The following is a 21060-nucleotide window of genomic DNA, read 5'->3' as shown; positions in this document are numbered from 1 at the left end:
ACCTCTCTTCTTTCTTCCAAAGAATCAGTACTGACGTGTCGTTGCAGCATGCCCATGGGCCATGGGCCATGGGCTATGCGCTTGCTTTTTTATTTTTATAAAGTGGGTAACCCACCAATTATCTAAGGCTTGCAACTTATAGGTGGGGTTGATGCTCGGTATTTGTGGGCCGAAGCCCCGGTCGTAGGTCCCATGAGGCCTTACATTTAACGTGGGCCAGCCTTCACAATTAACATGAGAATTATAGATTTAAAATAGGGTAATATAGCCTTCCTAGGGTTATACCACCATGAAATTCAAACCGTCAGTATTTTCAAGGGTCCGTAACGCAATTGTTAGTTAGATAATGAAAAGGGTTGGGTAAGGTATGGGTTGCGCATGAATCCATGATTGGAATGAAGAGATTTGAGGATGGTTGATATATCAAGTCAAAGTGGACCAAACATTATTAATGAAATCGAGAAGGATATCGATGCAAATGGATAACGATAACAAGGAAGTCTACATACATGTATATATATTAATGAGATTGAAAAGGATGCTAACCAGAACAAATAATATTTGGTTCTATTTTCTGTGGTCGGTCTTCTTCCAGCTGAATTTGTTAATTATTCTAGGTAGGTTGCACAGTGGTAGTTGTAGTCATTAATTTCATACAGAAAAACGCTTCATCACACGGCTCCTTCTTCTTTTTTGTTTTTACGCTCTTTAATTGAATGACATATTTACATTCTGAACTTCCGAACTCATTTAAACCCTAATGGAATACAGCCCTTCAGCTTCAATAATGAACTGAACTACTATTTGGTTCCGTCTTTAATGTCAACAACCGACCTGCCCTAACCCAAGAATATCTCTCTTTTTCTCTCTGCTCTGCACATATATACACACATATATCAAACATCGCTACGTCTTCTTACAAAACTAGATATAATCTTCTCTCTCTCTCTCTCTCTCTCTCTGCGATAATGTCGACGACCCAGCAGAGCCGGGTGGTGGTGCACTCAAAGCTAACGGTAGTTTCGAGCAGGCCAGTGAAGGCGGGCACGGCCCATGCTTTTACAGCACTCGACCATGCAATGGGCCTCCACACCCTCCACGTAGTCTTCTACTACAACCACAAGTTGTTCGGCTGTTTTGACTTGGACCCTTTGCGGCTCTCTCTCTCCGAGACCCTCTCGCTGCACCCTCCCGTTACCGGTCGGATTGCCCAGAAACCCGACGGCAATTGGGAGGTTAAGTGTACTGATGCGGGTGTTCGGGTCTTCATGGCCCGGGTGGGGACCACACTTGATGAGTGGCTCAGATCTGCTGATGGCTCCGAAGAGAGGCTTTTGACCGTTTGGGATGATATGCCTGATGATCCCAGTACTTGGTCACCCTATAGGATCCAGGTACTTTTTGTTTTTGTTTTTGTTTTTGTTTTTGTTTTTGTTTTTTTTTTCTCAATCCTGGTTGGTTGGTTGGCTCCGGTTAAGGTAAGGAGTCCTATATACTGAAGTGATTTATTAAATTTTATATACATGTGCCAAACTTTCTACAAGGAGAAGTATGTTTCTTATGGAGAAATATGTTTTTTATGTTTAAGCACTACCAAAAAAAAAAAAACCTAAAAAAATGCATTTTTGGTGACTAAACTTTAGTCACTCCAATATTAGTCATCAAATAATAGTGACTGTTGCCACTTTTTTTTTGTAGTGAAGATGGCAAGTATTTTTGTATTTCTCTATACTACATACAATATGAGTAATATGCTAAAAATAATTACTTAAGAGTTGGCCGCGTAGTTGTGAGTTATTGATGCAAGTGAATTTGTAATCTATTAACAACTGACAACTAGCCACACGTGTGTAGCACTGTCACTAACACCCATACAAGGAGTGCATAAAATTATTTTTGAAATCTAATAAATGGATTTATTGTGAGAATGTGAAAGTGTTGTCCCTTGGAAAAAGAACTTATAAGGTGTTGGACTATTCCCCATTGCCAATTGATTTTGAGGTGGAACTTCAACTTCCTTCATTTTTAACCAAATAAGATCTCTAAAAACATTAATTGACTAATTGATGCACAAAAATGGTCGAGCACTTGTGGGCCCAACTTAGAGATGATGCGTCACCTCAAGCCTCCTTAGGCTCTTCGACAGATGAGGACGATCTGCAAGACAAAAAGCTACGGTAAGACCTTGGGCACCGGTATGGTACCGGACGAAGGCTCTCCGATATTTAAGTTAGCTTAAGGATGGAGTGAATAGCAATTTAGACAGAGTTAGGGCTAAGTAGCTGAATAAAACATATACCTTATTTGGGGGACTTGTGCTCCTATTTATAGATCTTGGGAGGTGTGCACATTGAGTGGGATTTTGATGCGTGACTGTTGGTATTGCCTGAGAAACTGCAACATATCATTTGTCCAAATTGGAAAAACTTGCACTTCATTAAGCCGGATCAGTTGGCTAGTTGTCGAAAGCTTACCATGCCGATGGTCTGTACATGGATAGGATTGTCGAAGGCTTACCCTACCGATAGTCAATTAATGAGTCTCAATACTTTAAGAGTAATGCTATTTAAACACACAACATTAACCACCTTAGCTGATTACCTTATGTGGCAACTGATGTGTCATGCCATATCAATTAATGAATATTGCCATGAGGCCACTTACTAGGAACGCTAGGGTTTTTTAATTGACATGACGACATTCATTAATTGACTTGGCATGACACATCAATTGCCACATAAAGTAATCAACTAAAGTGGTCAATGTTGTGTGTCTAAATAGTCCCTTTTATATTGGTCCCATACTCCACATATCGTGGAATAATTGGCCCGTCATATGTGGTATAAATAGATTGAAAATGAAATAAAGTTTCTGGCCATAATATTAATTTATTGACCAAACATGTGACACCCAATTAAATTGATTTGAAAAGACATGCCAGGTTGGTAGCTTTAAATTATTGCAGCGCCCTCCTGTGCGGGAAGGGTATATAATTAAAATGAGACACAATTATTATTACTTTTGTTATTTTTTTGTCAGTTCTGAATTATTGTATGCCCTTTGCCTATATAATATTGTATGCTCGATTTTATTGAAAACAAACATTATTATATGTAGCACCAAACTTGATTTAAAAAGCATTAACATATGAATCAATCTTGGTTTTGGAGATAAATGAATTTGAAGGAGGAGGTGCAGCCATTGGTGTAAGTTGCACTCACATGCATGCAGACCCAACTTGTGTCACCCTACTCGTCAAGGCGTGGACCGAGACTCACCGCAAGCAAGCAATTGCTCACCCGCTTCTCGTCGGGGAGTCATCAGCCCTCGGAGGCAGACCCGTTGATCAAGACATAATAAAAACAAAATCAGGAGCAGCCTATTATGAAGCCAAGTCTATGGCAGCAAAGACCCCTTTACCAGAAAAGAAAATAAGCACAGCCACTTTCAAATTCTCCAGTGCAATGATCAAGCAAGGCCTCTTACAAATCCACAAAACTTGCCCTGAAGCCAACCCTTTTGATTTGCTGGCTGCAGTGTTTTGGACTAGCATTGCGCGCTTAAAACCCCCAAAGAATGGCACCAAGCACTCCCTCTCAATTTGTACTGGCTTTAGAAAGAAGCTGTGTTCTGGTTGGCACTATGGCAATGCCTTGCATTTTTCAATGCTTTCAGTGGCGGATGTGGAGGAAGAGGAACGCGCGAATGGGTTGGGACACGTGGCAGGAGCGGTGCACCGCCACGTGTGGAGTCAGAAGGAGGAGGAGTTTTGGTCTGGAGTGGACTGGTTTGGATCACAAAAGGGAGAGGAAGGTAAGTTTGGGGCAGCATTTAGGATGTATGGCCCTGAATTGACATGTGTTAGCATGGAGCACATGAATGAGAAGGAGCCGTTGATGTATGCAGCCATGTTTGACAAGGACAAGAAGCCAGCTCATGTATCTTACCATGTGGGGAATGTGGAGGGTGAAGGGTTGATAATGGTGATGCCAGCTCCAGAAGGAGGGCTTGGAAGGATGGTTATGGTGACATTGCCAGAGGAGGAGCTGGCCCAGCTCTGTGAGGCACAGCCTATTTTGAGCCTAAAACCAACAATGCTTCTAAGTGGGAAACAAGCTTGAATTTGTTGCTTTGAGTTTATTCATTTTAACTTCAAGACTTAGAAAAGCTTAAACCAATTACAGATCAAGTTACATTTCATTTGCTGCCTGAGTGTTGCAAAATTAATTAATACTATATCATCCAAACAATGCTTCTAAGTGGGTGACAAACTTGAATTTGCTGCTGTGAGTTTATTTGTTTCAAATTCAAGACTTGGAAAGCTTAAACCAATTACAGATCAAGTTACATTTCATTTGCTGCCTGAGTATTACAAAATTAATTAATACTGTGGCAGGCAATTAGTCCTTGTAAGCTCGATTGATCAGTCAGACTAATTTGGATTCCTTTGAGGAGTGTTGGCGAATTTCCATTGCACATGACTCGCGTGTTCGTAAGTTTTCTCACCAGCTACTTGGTCGAGAGGAACGGCATCAGAAATTTCTTTCAGGTCCTCTTCCCTGAGTTTCAGCGCTACGGAGCCAATGTTTGTATCCAGGTTTTTAATTTTTGTTGTCCCTGTGGAAATTCACAGTAAATATAGTCTCGATGAACAATGTACGTATGTATGTAAATAATGTATCGAAGGAATTATATATACTCACCAGGGATAGGAACAACATCATTTCCTCTGTGGAGAACCCATGAGAGGGCTAGTTGAGCAGGAGAGCATTCATGTTTCTTAGCAAGGCTTTCTACTCTATGGTAAATGTGTTTGTTCTTCTCCAAGTTCTCTCCTTTCATCCGAGGATGTGCGGCCTGATAATCACAAAAACGAAAACAACAAAAATGGAAAAAAGATTATTCAATCAACCAACAAACTCAGTCATTAGTATAAGATAAATAGCTTAATTAGCTCTGTTTTTAAATATGTACCGCATGAACTTTAGAGTCCAAATTTTCCAAAACTGCTTTGCCAGCAAAAAAACCACGGCCAAGAGGACTATATGGAACAATTCCAATCCCACGCTCCCTGCATATAAACAAAGCTTTTTATTACAAAACGTCCCTGAGGTTCGTGATTTGCCAAGATTTGCACAAGCAAGCGTGTAAATATAATGTACCTGCAAAGTGGAACAATCTCTTCCTCAATATCACGAGTCCAAAGAGACCACTCCATTTGTATAGCTGTGATGGGATGAACTGCATGTGCCCTCCTTATTGTGTCCGGGCTCGCTTCAGATAATCCTATATACTTTATCTTCCCTTCTTCCACCAGTTTCTTCAGCTCACCCATCTAAACTCCAAAGCAAATACAGAAATGAAAAATATCTAATCAGGGTTCCGGGATTGCGTTTAGCACAAAACTGCGTAGTTTTAGACTTCAATCAATCTGTTATGAACTTATGATATGCAGAGTTTGGTACATTATATATATGCATACACATTAAATTACATACAGTATCCTCTATAGGCACCGATTGATCCACCCGGTGCTGATAGTAGAGATCGATGTAGTCGACGCCAAGACGCTTCAAGCTAGACTCACAGCATACCCTGACATACTGAGGGTCACCCCTTACTACCAGACGAGGCGGTCCCAAGCTTACAACACCAAACTTTGTGGCTATCTGAACTTTTTCTCTTGGCAACTGCTTCAAGGCCTAAATGTCGATAAAATGTTGACAATTAGTGGAGTTAGTCTAATTAAGTTACTTGATCAATATTGCACAAGTGGAATAATGATGAGGACTTGGAGATGGAAGTATACCTTGCCAACAAGAATTTCATTGTAATGATCAGTTCCATATATATCAGATGTGTCAAAGAAGGTGATCCCTTTACTGAAGGCATCTTTTATTAGTGAGATTCCTTCCTTTTCAGCCTCAGGGGAGTTGATCCAGCTCAGCCCCATGCATCCAAACCCCAACTTTGATACCTGCAGACAGAGCAAGGAAATGAATTAGAAAGTCTATTGCAGAAGCAGAATCAGAAGCAAGCCAAAATGCAATGACAAAATTTCATTTGAAAAACAGAATGATATTGTACCTCAAAACCTTGGGTTCCAAGTTCGACTCTTGGAATCTGAATTCCCTGCCCCTCAGTCATTTTGTTTCTCTTTCTTATCTAAATAATTGCTTTCAATTGCTTCCTCTTAGATCAACAATCCCAGATGTAAATAGGATTTTTGAGTGCTGACTGAGAAATAGCAAAGTAAAGATGCAAAGTCTATGACCTGTTTATAGGATTTAAAGTTGGCCACACACATCACTGATTATTACATATACATATCTACCCACTAGTCTTACACTGACATCACTGACTATGTCACTATGCCAATGGCAATGGGAATAATATCTAGTACAACTTTGACCCATTGGATTATTATGTCACTGGCCAATCAATTGACATCACTCACTATGTCACCATGTCACTATGCTATCTATTCTATTCTGATTTAACATTTCCTTCATTCATAGAGATCCTCTCCAAAAGAAAGGGAACCAAGAAAGTCTTGAAAGATTGGTAAATTGTGATTACTTCTGTTGCAGAAGCAATCATATGCAAAATACAAAGAAAATGAAACAAGCTTTAGAAATGGATTATACCTCAAGTCCTTGATTTCCAAGTTTGACTCTTGGAATCTGTGTTCCCTTCCCTTCAGCCATACTAATCTTCTTCAATTTTCTCCAAAAACTTTGTTTTGATTGTTTCCTGTAATTGAAATAAAACCTAAATGCAGATAAGTTAGTTCAGCCTGCCTATTCTCCACAGCTCGAGTTTATTTAGCCTCTTCTCAAGCTCAACAATTTGAATTCAACAGCTGTTCTCTTATGCGGATTAATTGGTGCGAATCGCTTGCAGAAAATAAGCATCCACCACCATTCAAATGAACCGTCCGATGCTTCTTTCTATTTTCTTCAAAAGATTTATAATAAATAAAAAGTACAACCAAAAGAGGAAAATACACTTTGAGAAATCAAAATTTCTTCATTAAACCAGCAATCAATTGCTCGTCCCGAGGAATGGAAGTGAGAGACAAGAGCTGGAATTTGAAAATCTGCAATGAATTGCAAGTTACAGAGAGAGAGAGGGGGAGGAAATGAAATGACAGAGAGAAAGAGGGAGAGAGATACTTCGAGAACATCGTCGGTATCATAGTCAACCCCCAAAATGGAGTCATTGTGGTGAACCTCAAAGCTGCGAGCCACCATTTTCTGTTTCGCGACTCCGTTGATAATATCTGCAACTGCAATACTGTTTGAATATTTGAATATATTTTATAGAAATTTAGATATTGAATATATTAAAACGTATAGCCTCTTTAAATATTGGAATATATTTAACGGTATAGCCGGGCGGCTATACGCTTTAAATATTCAAATACATTTGAACAGTATCGCCGCCCGGCTATACTATTTAAATATTCAAATACATTTTAGCAGTATAGCCGCCCGGCTATACCCTTTTATATATTTATACTTGATCCAACAACCTAAAAGCCATAAATACAAATTTAAAAAAGTCAAGAAAATGGACTTTGAAAAGAAAAAAAAAAGAAGAAGAGGAAAAGGGTATGAGAGCAATTAATTGTAGTGGAATTTATTGGTGATAGGGTTTGTCTACAGTATTTGCAATCAATTGAACAAAGTACATTATCATTGAAGTCCCAAGACTCAGATGGAAAAGTGTCCATGTCTTAAAGCTCAGACTTTGAATGTTTTGGAGGAGTGTTGGCGAGCTTCCATTGCCACTGCATCAGGATTCCGCTATTGCTATCACCGGCGACTTGGTCGATTGGTACAGCATCAGAAATTTCTTTCAGGTCTTCTACCTTGAGTTTCACCCCTAAGGAGCCCATGTTTGAATCCAGGTTCTTAATCTTTGTTGTCCCTGCAGTGGAAATTCACAACCAAATGGACAATGTGTCAACGGACAGAAACAATGTTTCTTGATTGATTTCATGAGCAAACAAATGCTGGTAAAAGCTCAAAAATTCAAACCCTGATCTTAAAAGATCTTGATTGATTTCATGCCAGTTATAAATCAATTTAGGTTGAAGAGGACAAAGATGTAATGGACTCACCCGGGATAGGCACAACATCATTTCCTTGGTGGAGAACCCATGATAGTGCTAGTTGAACAGGGGAGGTTTGATGCTTTTTAGCAAGGCTTTCTATTCGATGGTAAATGTTCTTGTTCTTGTCTATGTTCTCTCCTACAAACCGAGGATGGTTGGCCTAACGTAGAAAAGCAAAATGCACAAGATTCAATCAACCAAAATTAGTTTTCATACACAGAAAAGAACAATACTTTCAAATTTATAGTTGTAAAATAAGGTTCAAGCAGAAAAAAAAAACCCATGAACCACACCCTAAACCCGGGTTTTGTAATTGAACTGCATAAAAAAGTGAACCACAAAAATCAGAAGAAAAAAAACTGCAGAATTTTCAAAAATCTACTGAACTGCTAGATTTTTTAATTGACATATGATTTTGTTAAAATGACATAATGCCAAAGAAAAAAACCAAGACTAGAATCAAACTCTACTCTCTCAGTTTTTGATACTCTGCAGAACCTACATTTACTTCTATAACGGAAAAAGATTATGAAGAACAACCTACCACAAAACTATTTGGAGCCACACTTTCCACAACTCCTCTGCCTCCGAAAAAACCACGACCAAGAGGACTATATGGAACTATTCCAATGCCAAGCTCCCTGTATGTGACAACATTGAACAAAATAATTGACACAAATTAGAGTTATTATAGACACACTTCGAGAACATTCCACAAGCGTTTAAGTAACTGCAATCATTTTTGCACAAGTAGAAGGGAAGCATTCCCCTCTTTTTTTTCCCCTTACAAAAATGGAAAATAGGGAAGCAATTCAGGGTTGAAAGTGGATTTTGAACATACCTGCAAACTGGAATAAGCTCTTCCTCAATATCACGAGTCCAGAGGGACCACTCAATTTGTAAAGCCGTGATGGGATGAACTGCATGTGCCCTCCTTATTGTGTCCGGGCTGGCTTCAGACAACCCAATATACTTTACTTTTCCTTCTTCCACCAGTTTCTTGAGCTCACCTACCTAAACTCCAGGAAAAACAAAAGTATCTAATCAATATTTTCCAGCCAACCCCCAACTATTTCTACAAGAAGCTACGTAAAAGCACTTCCAATTTATACAATTATGGTGCTTTTAGCTGAATGAGGAAGAGAATCACATACGGTTTCCTCTATAGGCACAGTTGTGTCCACCCGGTGCTGATAATACAGATCAATGTAGTTGACGCCAAGACGATTGAGGCTAGCCTCACAGCATGAGCGGACATACTCAGGAGTGCCCTTCACTGTAATTCTAGGAGGATCACGTCTTCCAGTAATACCAAACTTTGTGGCCACTTGAACTTTTTCCCTTGGCAACTGCTTCAAGGCCTTCATTATAAAAACTCATATACATTTAGCTAATAGTCTGCTTCTTTGTAAATTATATCCATCATGAATTAATCAATACAGATATTATATTAACTTCTGAGTTAGTGTAATTAACTTGATAAATTCACAAGTGGAAATGCAAACCTTCCCAAGAAGAAGTTCATTCAAATGAGGTCCATATACATCAGCTGTGTCAAAGAAAGTGATTCCTTTACTAAAAGCATGTTTTATTATGGAGATGCCATCATCATCAGGGACAGGAGAGTTGTAGACCCCACTCAGGCCCATGCATCCAAACCCCAATTTTGAGACCTGATGAGCAAGGAAATCAAAAATTTTGAAACAAATAACTAACAATTGGAAGAAATATAACTAAGCATCTAAATCAACTATCTGCAGAAAAGACAGAGATTGAAGGAACTTTAAGAGTCTAAATGGATTATTATAATGCCTCAAATCCCTGACTTCCAAGTTTAACTCTTGGGATCTGTACAGGTACAGCCTTCTCCTTGTCCCCATTTAGTCTCCCTGGTAATGAGGTTGAGGCAATGTCTGTAGAATGTAAACCTCTTTCGAGTTCTTGCCTCTCCTTCTCATCACGGTCTTCAAGTACAGAAAGCACTTGAGAGGTAAACCCTCTTCGGCAGTCTTTTGTTACATTAGCAAGCAAAGCTGACAGTGCAGTCTCTGTAATGATGTTACGTCGAGAAATAACCTGCAAAATAGAAAGACTCTTCCTCATCAACGGCTCAACATAAAGTTTATAAAGTAGTTCTCTTCATGAAAATCTAGGCAATTAATTAAATCCAGTACCACTTTTTTGTGATTACCTCATGCCACTTCCTCGTATATCGTTTGGTTACATCACAAACACCATCTTTAGTGAAGGCAATTACGTAAGTTAATTTCTTGTTCCACCTGCAGAAAATGCTTGAAGTTATATTTTAAAATGCACAAATCAAGGTAAAAATAATTTATCTCATATCAAGAAACTGAAGCAACAGGGAAATCTAGAAAAATGATTCAACTAGCAACACCAAAGGTACCCGCTTTCATATAACATTGGATTGTCATACACTCCTTCACAAGGATCGAGATGCAACCATCTGAACAACAAAGGTGTGAAAAGAAGATTGTATCGATATTATTGGCTTTCCAGGACTCCTAAGTTAAAGAAAAAGCACTAGTCTGTAAATGGAAGTTACCTTCCTAAAGATTGTGAGAAGCACTCTGTCCAAACATGATCTGTGAAATCCAAGATCTGAAAAACAAAAAAAAGAAGTTAAAAGAAATCTATCAGCCTCCTCAGTCTCAGGAAAAAATAAAAAGGACACAAGTGAACTACTTAATTATCTACTTTCATCCGAAAATGAATAATTAGACAAGATAATGGTTCCAGTGTTGGAACTCAACTCATTAGATGTTGTACAAGAAGGATTAAATATATTCATATTGCTTTAAGCATGTCCATTGGTGAATATCAAGCAAGTCAGATGGCAGTGATATTAGAATTGAAAATGACTAACCAGGCGGGATTCATATCCAAAAGCTCGGCAATAAAGCGTAAAGCAATTGGCCCATTCCCCACAACGCCCACTTCTTGTTTCCACAAGCTGCATTTCGGGGAAAAGATAATATAAAATTGAGGGAGATATAAAGTATCAAATAAGCTTCTTAATGAGGCCACCAAGATGCATAAATACCTTTAATGGATCATTGTAGCGTGGGAAACGAGACCCTATAGGGCAAAAATTGCATCTGGGGTTGAAGACCAAAAATATAATAAGTAATGTCAAGCTAATTAATTATTCTGAATCTAGAGATGTATGCATCAGCACATAGATAGAAAACTAAGAAACAGGATTAGGGAAAGATAATAATAAAAATGTTAATTTTTTATTTATTGAAATAGCAGTTTTCTAATGGTTTGTGACATGAGGCTCTCACCTAAAAATGCTAGTCACATAAAGTAAGTATAACAGTAAAGAAAAATCCTTCAAATTGAAAACTATAGCTGCCATAGCTTTGACAGTCGGAGGGTTCAAGTTCACGGTGGACAAGCCTATTTGTCTTCAGCTATGTTTATTCTTAAATCAGATGAACAAAGACTACTAAGTAGATCTTACCACAATGAAAGATTAGATAAACAGTACTAAAACTAATAAAACAAAAAAATAACAAAATAAAATCATAAAGGGAAAAAAATACCATAGACCAGACTAGCTATAGTTACAATTGGGGGGTGCGGGGGATGGCCAAACATCAATAGCATACCCATAGATCTCAACTCGAGAGGCTCCATATCGAATTTCTGAAGGAAGTGGATCAGCCTTGCCATGAGATACGGTTTCTTTGCCGCAACCATCACAGGGAGGAGCATTTACCCACCTGCAATATTGAAACAGAAACAGAGCACATTACACTATATTCAGCTTGTGAGCTACGGATGATGAAAGTGAATAGTGAAAAACAGCGAAGCAACAAGAGAACACCTGAAAGATTGTTTGAACCAGAAAAGCAGCTGCAGCAGGAAAGCATGGTCTTGTTCATTTTTTGATGGAGTTAAATTCCCCTCCTACAAAATGTTTATCAGATTTTGCTCATCACCAAGATATCTTTCCAGAGGAAAATCATTAATGTATTGCCAAATACCAGTTCCGTCCTAAAAATGAAAACAATGACATGCGTACATAAAACATTTACTTTCTGAGCGAGACTAATGCTCTCACCTTGGCCAAACTGACCAATGCTTTCTCCTCCAGCTCTTCAACAGGAACTGTTTTCCGAGCAGCCTCCTGGCGTTGCGGGTCCTCATACTAAAGCAACGACAGGCCAAAACCCATCAAAAACATCAGTCTCTGAAAAGGCTTAAACTAATCTTGTACAATTTGTTAGAGGAATTTGAGAAAAACAAAAGTACAAACTATTATGTGTTTTTCTTCTTTGGTATTAACTAGTACTATTAGTCAAAAGCTAAGCTATTTGCTTTTTTTGTGCCCCAAGTAAAATAAACTTCTGAAATCTAAATCTTCAGTTTATATCATCTTCCTTCCGTTTCCCTGAAACCAAACAGCTTAGGTAATAAGAAAGAACATTACCATGAGAACTTGACTGACATAAGTGCGTAGTCTTCCCTCAACCTTTCCATTATCTTCAGGGGCAGCGCACTCCTCTGCCTCAATTTTTTTTAAAGAGACAAAAGAAATAAAATGAAACAAAATTTCCTTGAAAAGTTTCAAATGCAAAAGACTTGTAAAGAAACCTGCAACATTCTGGCCAATTCCTCATCGGATTTCAGCAATTCATCGTTTTCAGCAGTTGAAGTTTCTTGTTGCTCCTCATTGATCGAAACCAGTCGGAGCTTGTCAGAGATAGCAACGAGGTCGGACTTATCCGAAACGACACGATTTTCATCCATTCCAATTAACTTTAAGGAAAGAAAAACAATCCAATTCAATCAACTTGAGCCATCAAAAAAACACGTACTTTTACAAATTGCAAAACCTATAAGACACATACATTCACACGCAGATATAGCCCTATATATTATATATAGCGAGAGATAGAGAGTAACAGAGATTGGTGAACCTTTTGCTCGTCCGGAGGGATAGAGGTGAGAGATAAGAGCTGGAGTTTGAAAACCTGCAATGAATTGCATGTGAGAGAGAGAGAGAGAGAGAGAGAGAGAGAGAGAGAGAGAGAGAGACCGAGTTTTAGAGAGAGATGGGGAGGAAATGACAGAAAGAAATAGAGAGAGATACTTCGAGGCCATCGTCCGTATCAAAGTCAACGCCGAAAGTGGAGTCATTGTGGTGAACCTGAAAGCTCCGAGTCACCATTTTCTGGTTCGCGACTCCGATGATGATCACTGCAACTGCAAAGCCCAAAGACAAAAGTCGAGGTCTTTCTTTCTCCGAATTTTCATAGTCACCTCACCATTTGTTTTGTTCGGCAAGTCTCTCTTCTTCTTTCTTCCGCCCTGACCTTTTTTCTTTGGTGCGGTCTCGTATATAGTCGCGCAAAAAAAATTGCAACGGTTACTTCTGCATACCGACCATTTTTCTCTTTTTTCCATTGTCATTTGATAAACAAGAATGTATTATTTGTCATTCTATATTTAAATATACATAATTTTATTATTTATCTATATATATAAAGCAAAAGGCAAAGAATGGTGAAACATTCAAAATACCAAAAAATGCCCTTGGTTTAATGCAAACATTAAGAATTAAAATTATTAATTAAATGAGGATAATATGGTAAATTCACACTTTTTCGTACTAAAAAAAATTTAAATTAAAAGAAAAATCAGATAATGGATCCTATTTTTATGGAACACAACTACCCATTATCTTTTTTAATTCTAAAATTGTCTACCGCGCAGATCTCACGGCCTGGGTTTCCGGGCCGAGGGGATATGCGTTGACACGCGGCTTCCTGCTTTTGGGTGCGGTGCGTTTGTGCGCGGGTGTGCCAGCATGGTCTACCGTGCGTCGAGATGATTGATGTGGATAGAATGGTTAAGTGGTGCGCCTGTTTGGACTCGTCTTCTAATCAAACGATTGTAGCCGGGAGAGGAACTAGTCTCGGCTGTTAGGTTCACGGCCTGAGCTACAAGGCCATTTAGTGATGGTGTTGATGGATTTTGGGCGGTGCTCCGGCGCACTGCTCAGGGAGCGACGTCGTATGATATATGGGGTGAATGAGCGAATAACAAGGATGATGCTCCGGCGCCTTGAAAATCAAGGGTCATATGATATATTGATGAATGAATTTTCCTTACAGTCTAACACTACTCCTAGGAAAACAAGTAAAGATATTGAAAGTGCATTACAGGAAAATATAAGTTGCTCCGTGGGAGGCTTTGGTTTGGTGTTTGAACCTCTTGAAAGTAGTCTTGAGCCTTGTATTTATAGGAAGAGTTCCTGGAGGAGTAATCGAGGCTGAAATCCTGCATAGTGGAGCCTGATTAGAGCAAGAGGGTAGTCCAATCGACATTTGGGACCGTAAAGTATGGTGGTGTGACCCCATAAATCCTGGTGAATCCCGGTCGCCGCCCTGATCGTGGGTTTTGCGCCTCTGGCAGTGGGGACGCATTTATTGTTCTGATAGCTAGTGACCTAATTTCTCAAGCTGCAAGAATTCTTGTGAGAATGTCCACGTCTAATCACTCTGTTTCCTGTCGCCACAATCTGACTTCAGTCACTTCCCACCTTCCCTCATGCATTAAATGCTTATTCGTGACCAGTGGGTTTGCTGCAATAAACAGAGGCATTACTTCATTAAATGAAGCATGTGACCCTGCTATCACGTGACGATTTGATTCTGATATCTCTGGCCGTGATTTTGCTCGGCCTCGGCCTCGGCTTACAATCGAGGCCGAGATGATCATGCCTTGACAACTTTTCCGTTGTTTTTAGGAAGGCAAAACACCTTGGCGGAACGCTGAGCTTTAGTTTCTCGAGAAAGTGCCTGGGGCGAGAAAAGGGGCTCCTTCGGCCAGTTCATGGCCGTGATTTATTAGGCACAAACAAAAATAAAATTAATTTTTTTTAAAAAAGCCTCTCGCAGGCGCGGAAACGCGTGCGGAGAGGCTAGTATATATAAAGCAAAGGACAGAGAATGGTAAAACATTCAAAATACCAGAAAATGATCTTGGTTAATGTAAACATTAAGAATTGAATTTATTAATTAAATGAGAATAATATGGTCAATTCACACTTTTTCATATTAAAAAAAATTATATATAAAGCAAAATGCAGAGAATGGTAAAACATTTAAAATACTAGAAAATTCCATTAGTTAATGTAAACATTAAGAATTGAAATTATTAATTAAATGAGGATAATATGGTAAATTCACACTTTTTCATATTAAAAAAATTAAAATTAAAAGAAAAATAAGATAATGGATCCTATTTTTATGGAACACAACTACTCATTATCTTTTTTAATTCTGAAATAAATTTAATTTTTTTATAAAAAAAAACCTCTCGCAAGCACAGAAGCGCGTGTGGAGAGGCTAGTATTCATTTAAACAAAACATATATGATGTACAAAACAAAATAAATAAGGGAGATTCACTATTATACCCAATATAAGAGCCCAAATTATAAAAAAAACCCTATATGAAATGGATTTTAGAAACACTACTCAAAGCCCATTTACAACATATCAAAAAGGTTTTTAACTTCTTTTAAATTACAAAACTGCCAATGATTTCTTAAAACAAATACAACCCCAAAATCTCATAAAAAAGCCCAAATCACTCAATGGGGCATCAAAGTAATTTAATAATCAAAATTAAATTCAATAGGGCCAGCTATCATTTGTTGGGTGTTTTTTGGGTTTGTTTATAGAAATTAAATGGTGTAGAGTTTATTTATAATATTAGTGCTAAAAATGGGTATATGACTAAATATCTCAATAAATAAATCAATGGGGAAAATATTATGTTGATAGAGTTTCATAAGATCAAGGGCGGAACCACACTAAGGGCTACAGTGGGCAGTAGCCCAGTGTGGTTTTTTAAGAAAAAAATATAAAACTTATATATTTAACTTATTTTCAATATTAGCCCAGTTAGTGGCAATGTATAGATTACCTTATTTCCACTTTCAACATTTAAGTAAATGTCTTTGTCATTTTACTTTTATTTATTTTTATATTACTCCAATTACTTAAGTTTACAATGTAAATAAGGAAGTACCCCCCATTTGGATTCAAATAAAAATACTAGAAAATCAAATTCCTACCAAATCAAAATATGAAAAATCGGTTTTAGTGCAAAATACGATTTAGGCTAAAAATGATGGCTCATTAAGTCAATATATACTTCATACTAAAATCCCATAAAATCAAGTTTTCTTATTTGATGTGTGAGGAATAAAAGCCGCCAAAAATTATCTTCAGAAAATGATTACTCCAAAAACCCATTTTTCATACTTAGTCAATATTTTTACATAAAACAATTTTTCATGTATGATATGAATGCATGAAGGAACTATGGTCAATCTAGGTAAAAAGCCTTAGATGTGTTTGTACCATATCTGACCCTCCACTCATACAACGACACGTGGATCAGAGAAGCTCACCCAAGTACCCAAGGCCTCGAACAATCGGCATCGGCTACCGATGACATTGTCTCAAAGCTGCAAACAACCGATACAGGCCCAGCTCGTCTACAATCGGCACCCCATACCGATTGTACATAATCAGCCTTGAAGCACCCGCCCAAAATATCTAAGGACTCGTGTCAACCTCACAGGGCCCTCCCACGAGTCCCACATCGGAAATGAACACCACAAGCATCCCAAATGCCCTCTATAAATACACCCCTTCACCATCAACACAGGGGTAAGACTTTTCAGCTTGACTTTTATACTTCTATATGGTCAACAGCAAGAGCTCTTAAAACAACAAACTTACTTCGGCATCGGAGGGTCTTAGGCTGGTTCCACACCGGTTCCATAGACCTTACGAGTCCCGACTTCTTTCTATTCAGGATCGGCATCCAAGGACAGGAAGAATCGGCATCCAACATCCAATCGATCTCTCGATCGTCCATCCCACTTGTAAGTTGCACTCATCTCTATCTGTTCAGATTTGATGCCAACAAGATGTTCAATCCACTATGGTGTTAAACCCTATTTGGTTTATGTTAAAACTTATTAAAAATTAGTTTATGGAGCTATGAACTACCGTGGTTTATATGATTTAATGTTTACTTTTATTTCTACAAAGACTATAGAAATTGTAAGTACCAAAAAAAAAAAATCATTAAATTTTAAGCTAATAACTTTAACTAGCCCACCCGTTGAAAAATTCCTGATTCCGCCCTTGCATAAGATATGATCATATATGCATTAGTTGGTCGCGGGTAAGGAGTCATATGAAAATAAAAAATAAATTTTGTATACATGTACTAAATTATAGTTGTGCCTACGTCAACGGAGTCTAGAATTATTTTTAAACAAGATCTCTAACCCTTTAGGACATTGACTGAACATGTGGTACAACACAATAAGAGGAAAAGGGTATGCCAACAAGGTTTAGCCTAGTGAAAAAGGGCATTCACTTGCAGATCAGAGGTTCTAGGTTCGAATCTCCCTTCCCTGTAGTTTACACTATCGCTTGTACTTTAAAAAAAATTAAAAAAAAAAAAAAAAAAAAAGCGGTATGAGAGCTATAAATTATAGTAGAATTTATTGGTGATTGTTTTGTCCACCGTATTATTATACAACAAAAGTTTGATTTGCAATCAATTCAACAAAATACAATATCCTTAAAGTCCCAAGACTGAGATGGAAAACTGTCCATGTCTTAAAGCTCAGATCTTTGAATCTTTTGGAGGAGTGTTGGCGAGCTTCCATTGCCACTGCATCAGGATTCCGCTATTGCTATCACCGGCGGCTTGGTTAATTGGTACAGCATCAGAAATTTCTTTGATGTCTTCTTCCTTGAGTTTCACCCCCAAGGAGCCAATGTTTGAATCCAGGTTCTTAATCTTTGTTGTCCCTGCAGTGGAAATTCACAACCAAATGGACAATGTGTCAATGGACAGAAACAACGTTTCTTGATTGATTTCATGAGCAAACAAATGCTGGTAAGAAAACTGAAAAGATGAAAAATTAAAACCCTGATCTTAAAGAATCTTGATTGGTTTCATGCCAATTATAAATCAATTTAGGTTGAAGAGCACAAAAATGCAATGAAGACTCACCCGGGATAGGCACAACATCATTTCCTTGGTGCAGAACCCATGATAGTGCTAGTTGAATAGGAGCGGTTTGGTGCTTTTTAGCAAGGCTTTCTATTCGATGGTAAATTTCCTTGTTCTTGTTTAAGTTCTCTCCTACAAACCGAGGATGGTTGGCCTGGCGCAGAAAAGAAAAATGGACAAGATTCAATCAACCAAAATTAGTTTTCATACACAGAAAAAGAACATACTTCAAATTTATAGTTGTAAAATCCAAACACCCTGAACCCGTAGTTTTGTACTTCAACTGCATAAAAAAGTGCGACACAAAAAAGTGAGACAAGAACTGCACAATTTTCACAAAACTACTGAACTACTAGGTTTTTGAGTTAACATATGATTTTGTGACATAATGCCAAAGAAAAAACCAAGATTAGAATCAAACTCTTCTCTCTCAGTTTTTTGTTACTCTGCAGAACCTACATTTACTTCTATAACGGAAAAAGATTATGAAGAACAACCTACCGCAAAACTATTTGGAGCCACACTTTCCACAACTCCTCTGCCTCCGAAAAAACCACGACCAAGAGGACTATATGGAACTATTCCAATGCCAAGCTCCCTGTATGTGACAACATTGAACAAAATAATTGACACAAATTAGAGTTATTATAGACACACTTTGAGAACATTCCACAAGCGTTTAAGTAACTGCAATCATTTTTTCACAAGTAGAGGGGAGGCATTCCCCTTTTTTTTTTACCCTTACAAAAATGGAAAACAGGGAAGCAATTCAGGGTTGAAAGTGGATTTTGAACATACCTGCAAACTGGAATAAGCTCTTCCTCAATATCACGAGTCCAGAGGGACCACTCAATTTGTAAAGCCGTGATGGGATGAACTGCATGTGCCCTCCTTATTGTGTCCGGGCTGGCTTCAGACAACCCAATATACTTTACTTTTCCTTCTTCCACCAGTTTCTTGAGCTCACCTACCTAAACTCCAGGAAAAACAAAAGTATCTAATCAATATTTTCCAGCCAACCCCCAACTATTTCTACAAGAAGCTATGTAAAAGCACTTCCAATATTATTCAGTTGTGGTGCGGTAGCTGAATGAGGAAGAGAATCACATACGGTTTCCTCTATAGGCACCGTCGTGTCCACCCGGTGCTGATAATACAGATCAATGTAGTCGACGCCAAGACGATTGAGGCTAGCCTCACAGCATGAGCGGACATACTCAGGAGTGCCCTTCACTGTAATTCCAGGAGGATCACGTCTTCCAGTAATACCAAACTTTGTGGCCACTTGAACTTTTTCCCTTGGCAACTGCTTCAAAGCCTTCATTATAAAAACACACACACATTTTTAGCTAATAGTCTGCTTCTTTGTGAATTATATCTACCACGAATTAATCAATCAGGTGTGTGTGTGTGTCAAAGAAAGTGGAAATACAAACCTTGCCAAGAAGAATTTCATTCAAGTGGGGTCCATATACATCAGCTGTGTCAAAGAAAGTGATTCCTTTACTGAAGGCATGTTTTATTATGGAGATACCATCCTCCTCAGGGACAGGAGAGTTGTAGACCCCACTCAGGCCCATGCATCCAAACCCCAGTTTTGAGACCTGATGATGAACAAGGAGGTCAGAGATTTTGAAACAAAACAGTAAAAATTGGAAGAAACTAAGCATCTAAATCAACCATAGTGTTCTAAATGGATGAATACAATACCTCAAATCCCTGACTTCCAAGTTGAACTCTTGGGATCTCTACTGCCTTGTCCTCAGCCATAGTGTCGTTTGTTTGTTTTGATTGATCCCAAAATGTAAGCAGGATAGGATAGGATAGGGTAAATAAGCACTGCAAAGTCTACGCCGTGTTAGGATTGGAGTTGGGCACACCAGTTATTCTTTCTATATGCCTAGACTAGTCTTTGCATTGACATTACTGGCTGGCGCTGCTGTGTTATAATCTCCGGGCAATTCTTCAGTGGACATAACTCCCCGTGTCAATATATAACAGGGTCTGAGGGTCAACTCTGCTACAATTACAGCTCAAGAAAATTCAATCACACTGCACGAACTTTTGATTGTTTTTTTGCTCCCAACCAACAAGTCAACTTTTCTTAAATTATGAAGGTGGTGGGATCTTGAAAATATCTGATTTGAGCACAGCCAAAGCTGAAATTTGAATAAAAGGAGATGAAATTGGAATGTGAGATTTACCCCTCAAGTCCTTGACTTGACCGCCCAATTTAACCCCCAAGTCCTTGATTTGTTTGTCTTCATCCATCCAATCCAACCATGATCCATCTAGCTTCATTGTGCCCGAAGAAGGAAAAATTAAAAAAATGGAATGCACCAGCCGGGAATCGAACCCGGGTCTGTACCGTGGCAGGGTACTATTCTACCACTAGACCACTGGTGCTTTGATGCTTACTCATTTCAGGTTAAATGATTTTACTAGAATTATCACCACTTTGCTCCTAATTGAACCAGAAATATCCAAATGAGTATTGATTTTCCCACTCCCTTTTTATCCACTTACACTCCATTTTTTTAAAATTGTATGTTCTCACTCTTATTTTGTTCACTTACACTCCCTTTTATTTTATAGTAAAAAGTAATAAAAAACAAAAGGGAGTGTAAGTGAATAAAAGGGGAGTGAGAAAATCACCACCCTATCCAAATTCCTCTATTTTTCTCGACTTGATGATGAAGCAGGTTATGTCTCACTATAAGAACAACCGGGCAATTGTGCTTGTAATTTTAAAGCCTGTCCTTCCATGGATGCTTCCAGTTTCAAGCCCCCATGTCACGTTGAGGTAGGTGCCCATGGATTTTAGCTTTTACACGGAGGTTTACTTATTTATCCAAGTAT

The 21060-nt window shown here is 38.4% G+C and overlaps 4 protein-coding genes and 1 non-coding gene across 10 annotated transcripts; 1 reads left to right on the top strand and 4 right to left on the bottom strand.

Moving 5' to 3' along the window:
- Window positions 1-732: 732 nt before the first annotated feature.
- Window positions 733-4280, top strand: LOC110759672 (acetyl transferase 1). The gene is made up of 2 exons (XM_021961763.2): window positions 733-1394; window positions 3171-4280. Exons 1-2 carry the CDS (start codon window positions 969-971, stop codon window positions 4119-4121), a joined length of 1377 nt encoding a protein of 458 aa, XP_021817455.2. The 5' UTR covers window positions 733-968; the 3' UTR covers window positions 4122-4280.
- Window positions 4265-7313, bottom strand: LOC110759674 (putative aldo-keto reductase 1). 3 transcript variants are annotated; one of them, XM_021961764.2, is made up of 9 exons: window positions 7176-7313; window positions 6648-7099; window positions 6088-6237; window positions 5810-5977; window positions 5499-5702; window positions 5163-5335; window positions 4975-5071; window positions 4704-4857; window positions 4265-4617 (listed from the first exon to the last, which is right to left on the bottom strand). In XM_021961764.2, exons 3-9 carry the CDS (start codon window positions 6145-6147, stop codon window positions 4433-4435), a joined length of 1041 nt encoding a protein of 346 aa, XP_021817456.1. In that variant the 5' UTR covers window positions 6148-6237; window positions 6648-7099; window positions 7176-7313; the 3' UTR covers window positions 4265-4432. The 3 variants fall into 3 exon arrangements, with proteins under 3 accessions (XP_021817456.1, XP_088110938.1, XP_021817457.1); XM_088254812.1 differs by lacking the exon at window positions 6088-6237 and having other exon boundaries at window positions 6648-7281; XM_021961765.2 differs by lacking the exons at window positions 6648-7099; window positions 7176-7313 and having other exon boundaries at window positions 6088-6570.
- Window positions 7314-7616: 303 nt separating this feature from the next.
- On the bottom strand, window positions 7617-13503 carry LOC110759676 (peptide-N(4)-(N-acetyl-beta-glucosaminyl)asparagine amidase-like). Of its 4 annotated transcripts, none has more exons than XM_021961769.2 (19): window positions 13242-13503; window positions 13069-13122; window positions 12743-12907; window positions 12579-12656; window positions 12210-12296; window positions 11973-12055; window positions 11755-11868; window positions 11184-11238; window positions 11007-11093; window positions 10686-10741; window positions 10527-10586; window positions 10311-10398; window positions 9932-10195; window positions 9625-9792; window positions 9274-9480; window positions 8961-9133; window positions 8664-8760; window positions 8126-8279; window positions 7617-7932 (listed from the first exon to the last, which is right to left on the bottom strand). In XM_021961769.2, exons 1-19 carry the CDS (start codon window positions 13317-13319, stop codon window positions 7739-7741), a joined length of 2262 nt encoding a protein of 753 aa, XP_021817461.2. In that variant the 5' UTR covers window positions 13320-13503; the 3' UTR covers window positions 7617-7738. The 4 variants fall into 4 exon arrangements, with proteins under 4 accessions (XP_021817461.2, XP_088111495.1, XP_088111496.1 ...); XM_088255369.1 differs by having other exon boundaries at window positions 11991-12055; XM_088255370.1 differs by lacking the exon at window positions 10527-10586.
- Window positions 13504-17658: 4155 nt separating this feature from the next.
- Window positions 17659-20396, bottom strand: LOC110747642 (putative aldo-keto reductase 1). The gene is made up of 7 exons (XM_088255292.1): window positions 19912-20396; window positions 19638-19805; window positions 19313-19519; window positions 19000-19172; window positions 18703-18799; window positions 18202-18355; window positions 17659-17996 (listed from the first exon to the last, which is right to left on the bottom strand). The coding sequence occupies exons 1-7, from the start codon at window positions 19969-19971 to the stop codon at window positions 17809-17811; spliced, it is 1047 nt and encodes a 348-aa protein (XP_088111418.1). The 5' UTR covers window positions 19972-20396; the 3' UTR covers window positions 17659-17808.
- Window positions 20397-20536: 140 nt separating this feature from the next.
- On the bottom strand, window positions 20537-20607 carry TRNAG-GCC (transfer RNA glycine (anticodon GCC)). The gene has a single exon. It is a non-coding gene; the product is annotated as a tRNA-Gly (tRNA).
- Between the last annotated feature and the right edge of the window lie 453 nt (window positions 20608-21060).

Source organism: Prunus avium, chromosome 6, assembly GCF_965620075.1.
Source record: "Prunus avium chromosome 6, drPruAviu1.hap1.1, whole genome shotgun sequence".
In the NCBI taxonomy this organism is placed as follows: Eukaryota; Viridiplantae; Streptophyta; class Magnoliopsida; order Rosales; family Rosaceae; genus Prunus; species Prunus avium.
Note: the sequence above shows the minus strand (reverse complement) of the source record. Positions and strands in the feature narration are given on the sequence as shown.

Coding starts and splice junctions, on each gene's coding strand:
- LOC110759672 (XM_021961763.2), top strand. CDS start 969: ATGTCGACGACCCAGCAGAGCCGGGTGGTGGTGCACTCAAAGCTAACG. Junction 1,395..3,170: donor GGTCACCCTATAGGATCCAG/GTACTTTTTGTT, acceptor TTGGTTTTGGAG/ATAAATGAATTTGAAGGAGG.
- LOC110759674 (XM_021961764.2), bottom strand. CDS start 6,147: ATGACTGAGGGGCAGGGAATTCAGATTCCAAGAGTCGAACTTGGAACC. Junction 5,336..5,498: donor CGGTGCCTATAGAGGATACT/GTATGTAATTTA, acceptor TTTGGAGTTTAG/ATGGGTGAGCTGAAGAAACT. Junction 4,858..4,974: donor TGGACTCTAAAGTTCATGCG/GTACATATTTAA, acceptor TGTGATTATCAG/GCCGCACATCCTCGGATGAA.
- LOC110759676 (XM_021961769.2), bottom strand. CDS start 13,319: ATGGTGACTCGGAGCTTTCAGGTTCACCACAATGACTCCACTTTCGGC. Junction 11,239..11,754: donor TCTCGAGTTGAGATCTATGG/GTATGCTATTGA, acceptor CTTCAACCCCAG/ATGCAATTTTTGCCCTATAG. Junction 8,280..8,663: donor TGGCTCCAAATAGTTTTGTG/GTAGGTTGTTCT, acceptor TTTCTACGTTAG/GCCAACCATCCTCGGTTTGT.
- LOC110747642 (XM_088255292.1), bottom strand. CDS start 19,971: ATGGCTGAGGACAAGGCAGTAGAGATCCCAAGAGTTCAACTTGGAAGT. Junction 19,806..19,911: donor TTGGAAGTCAGGGATTTGAG/GTATTGTATTCA, acceptor GTTCATCATCAG/GTCTCAAAACTGGGGTTTGG. Junction 19,520..19,637: donor ATGAAATTCTTCTTGGCAAG/GTTTGTATTTCC, acceptor TTTATAATGAAG/GCTTTGAAGCAGTTGCCAAG.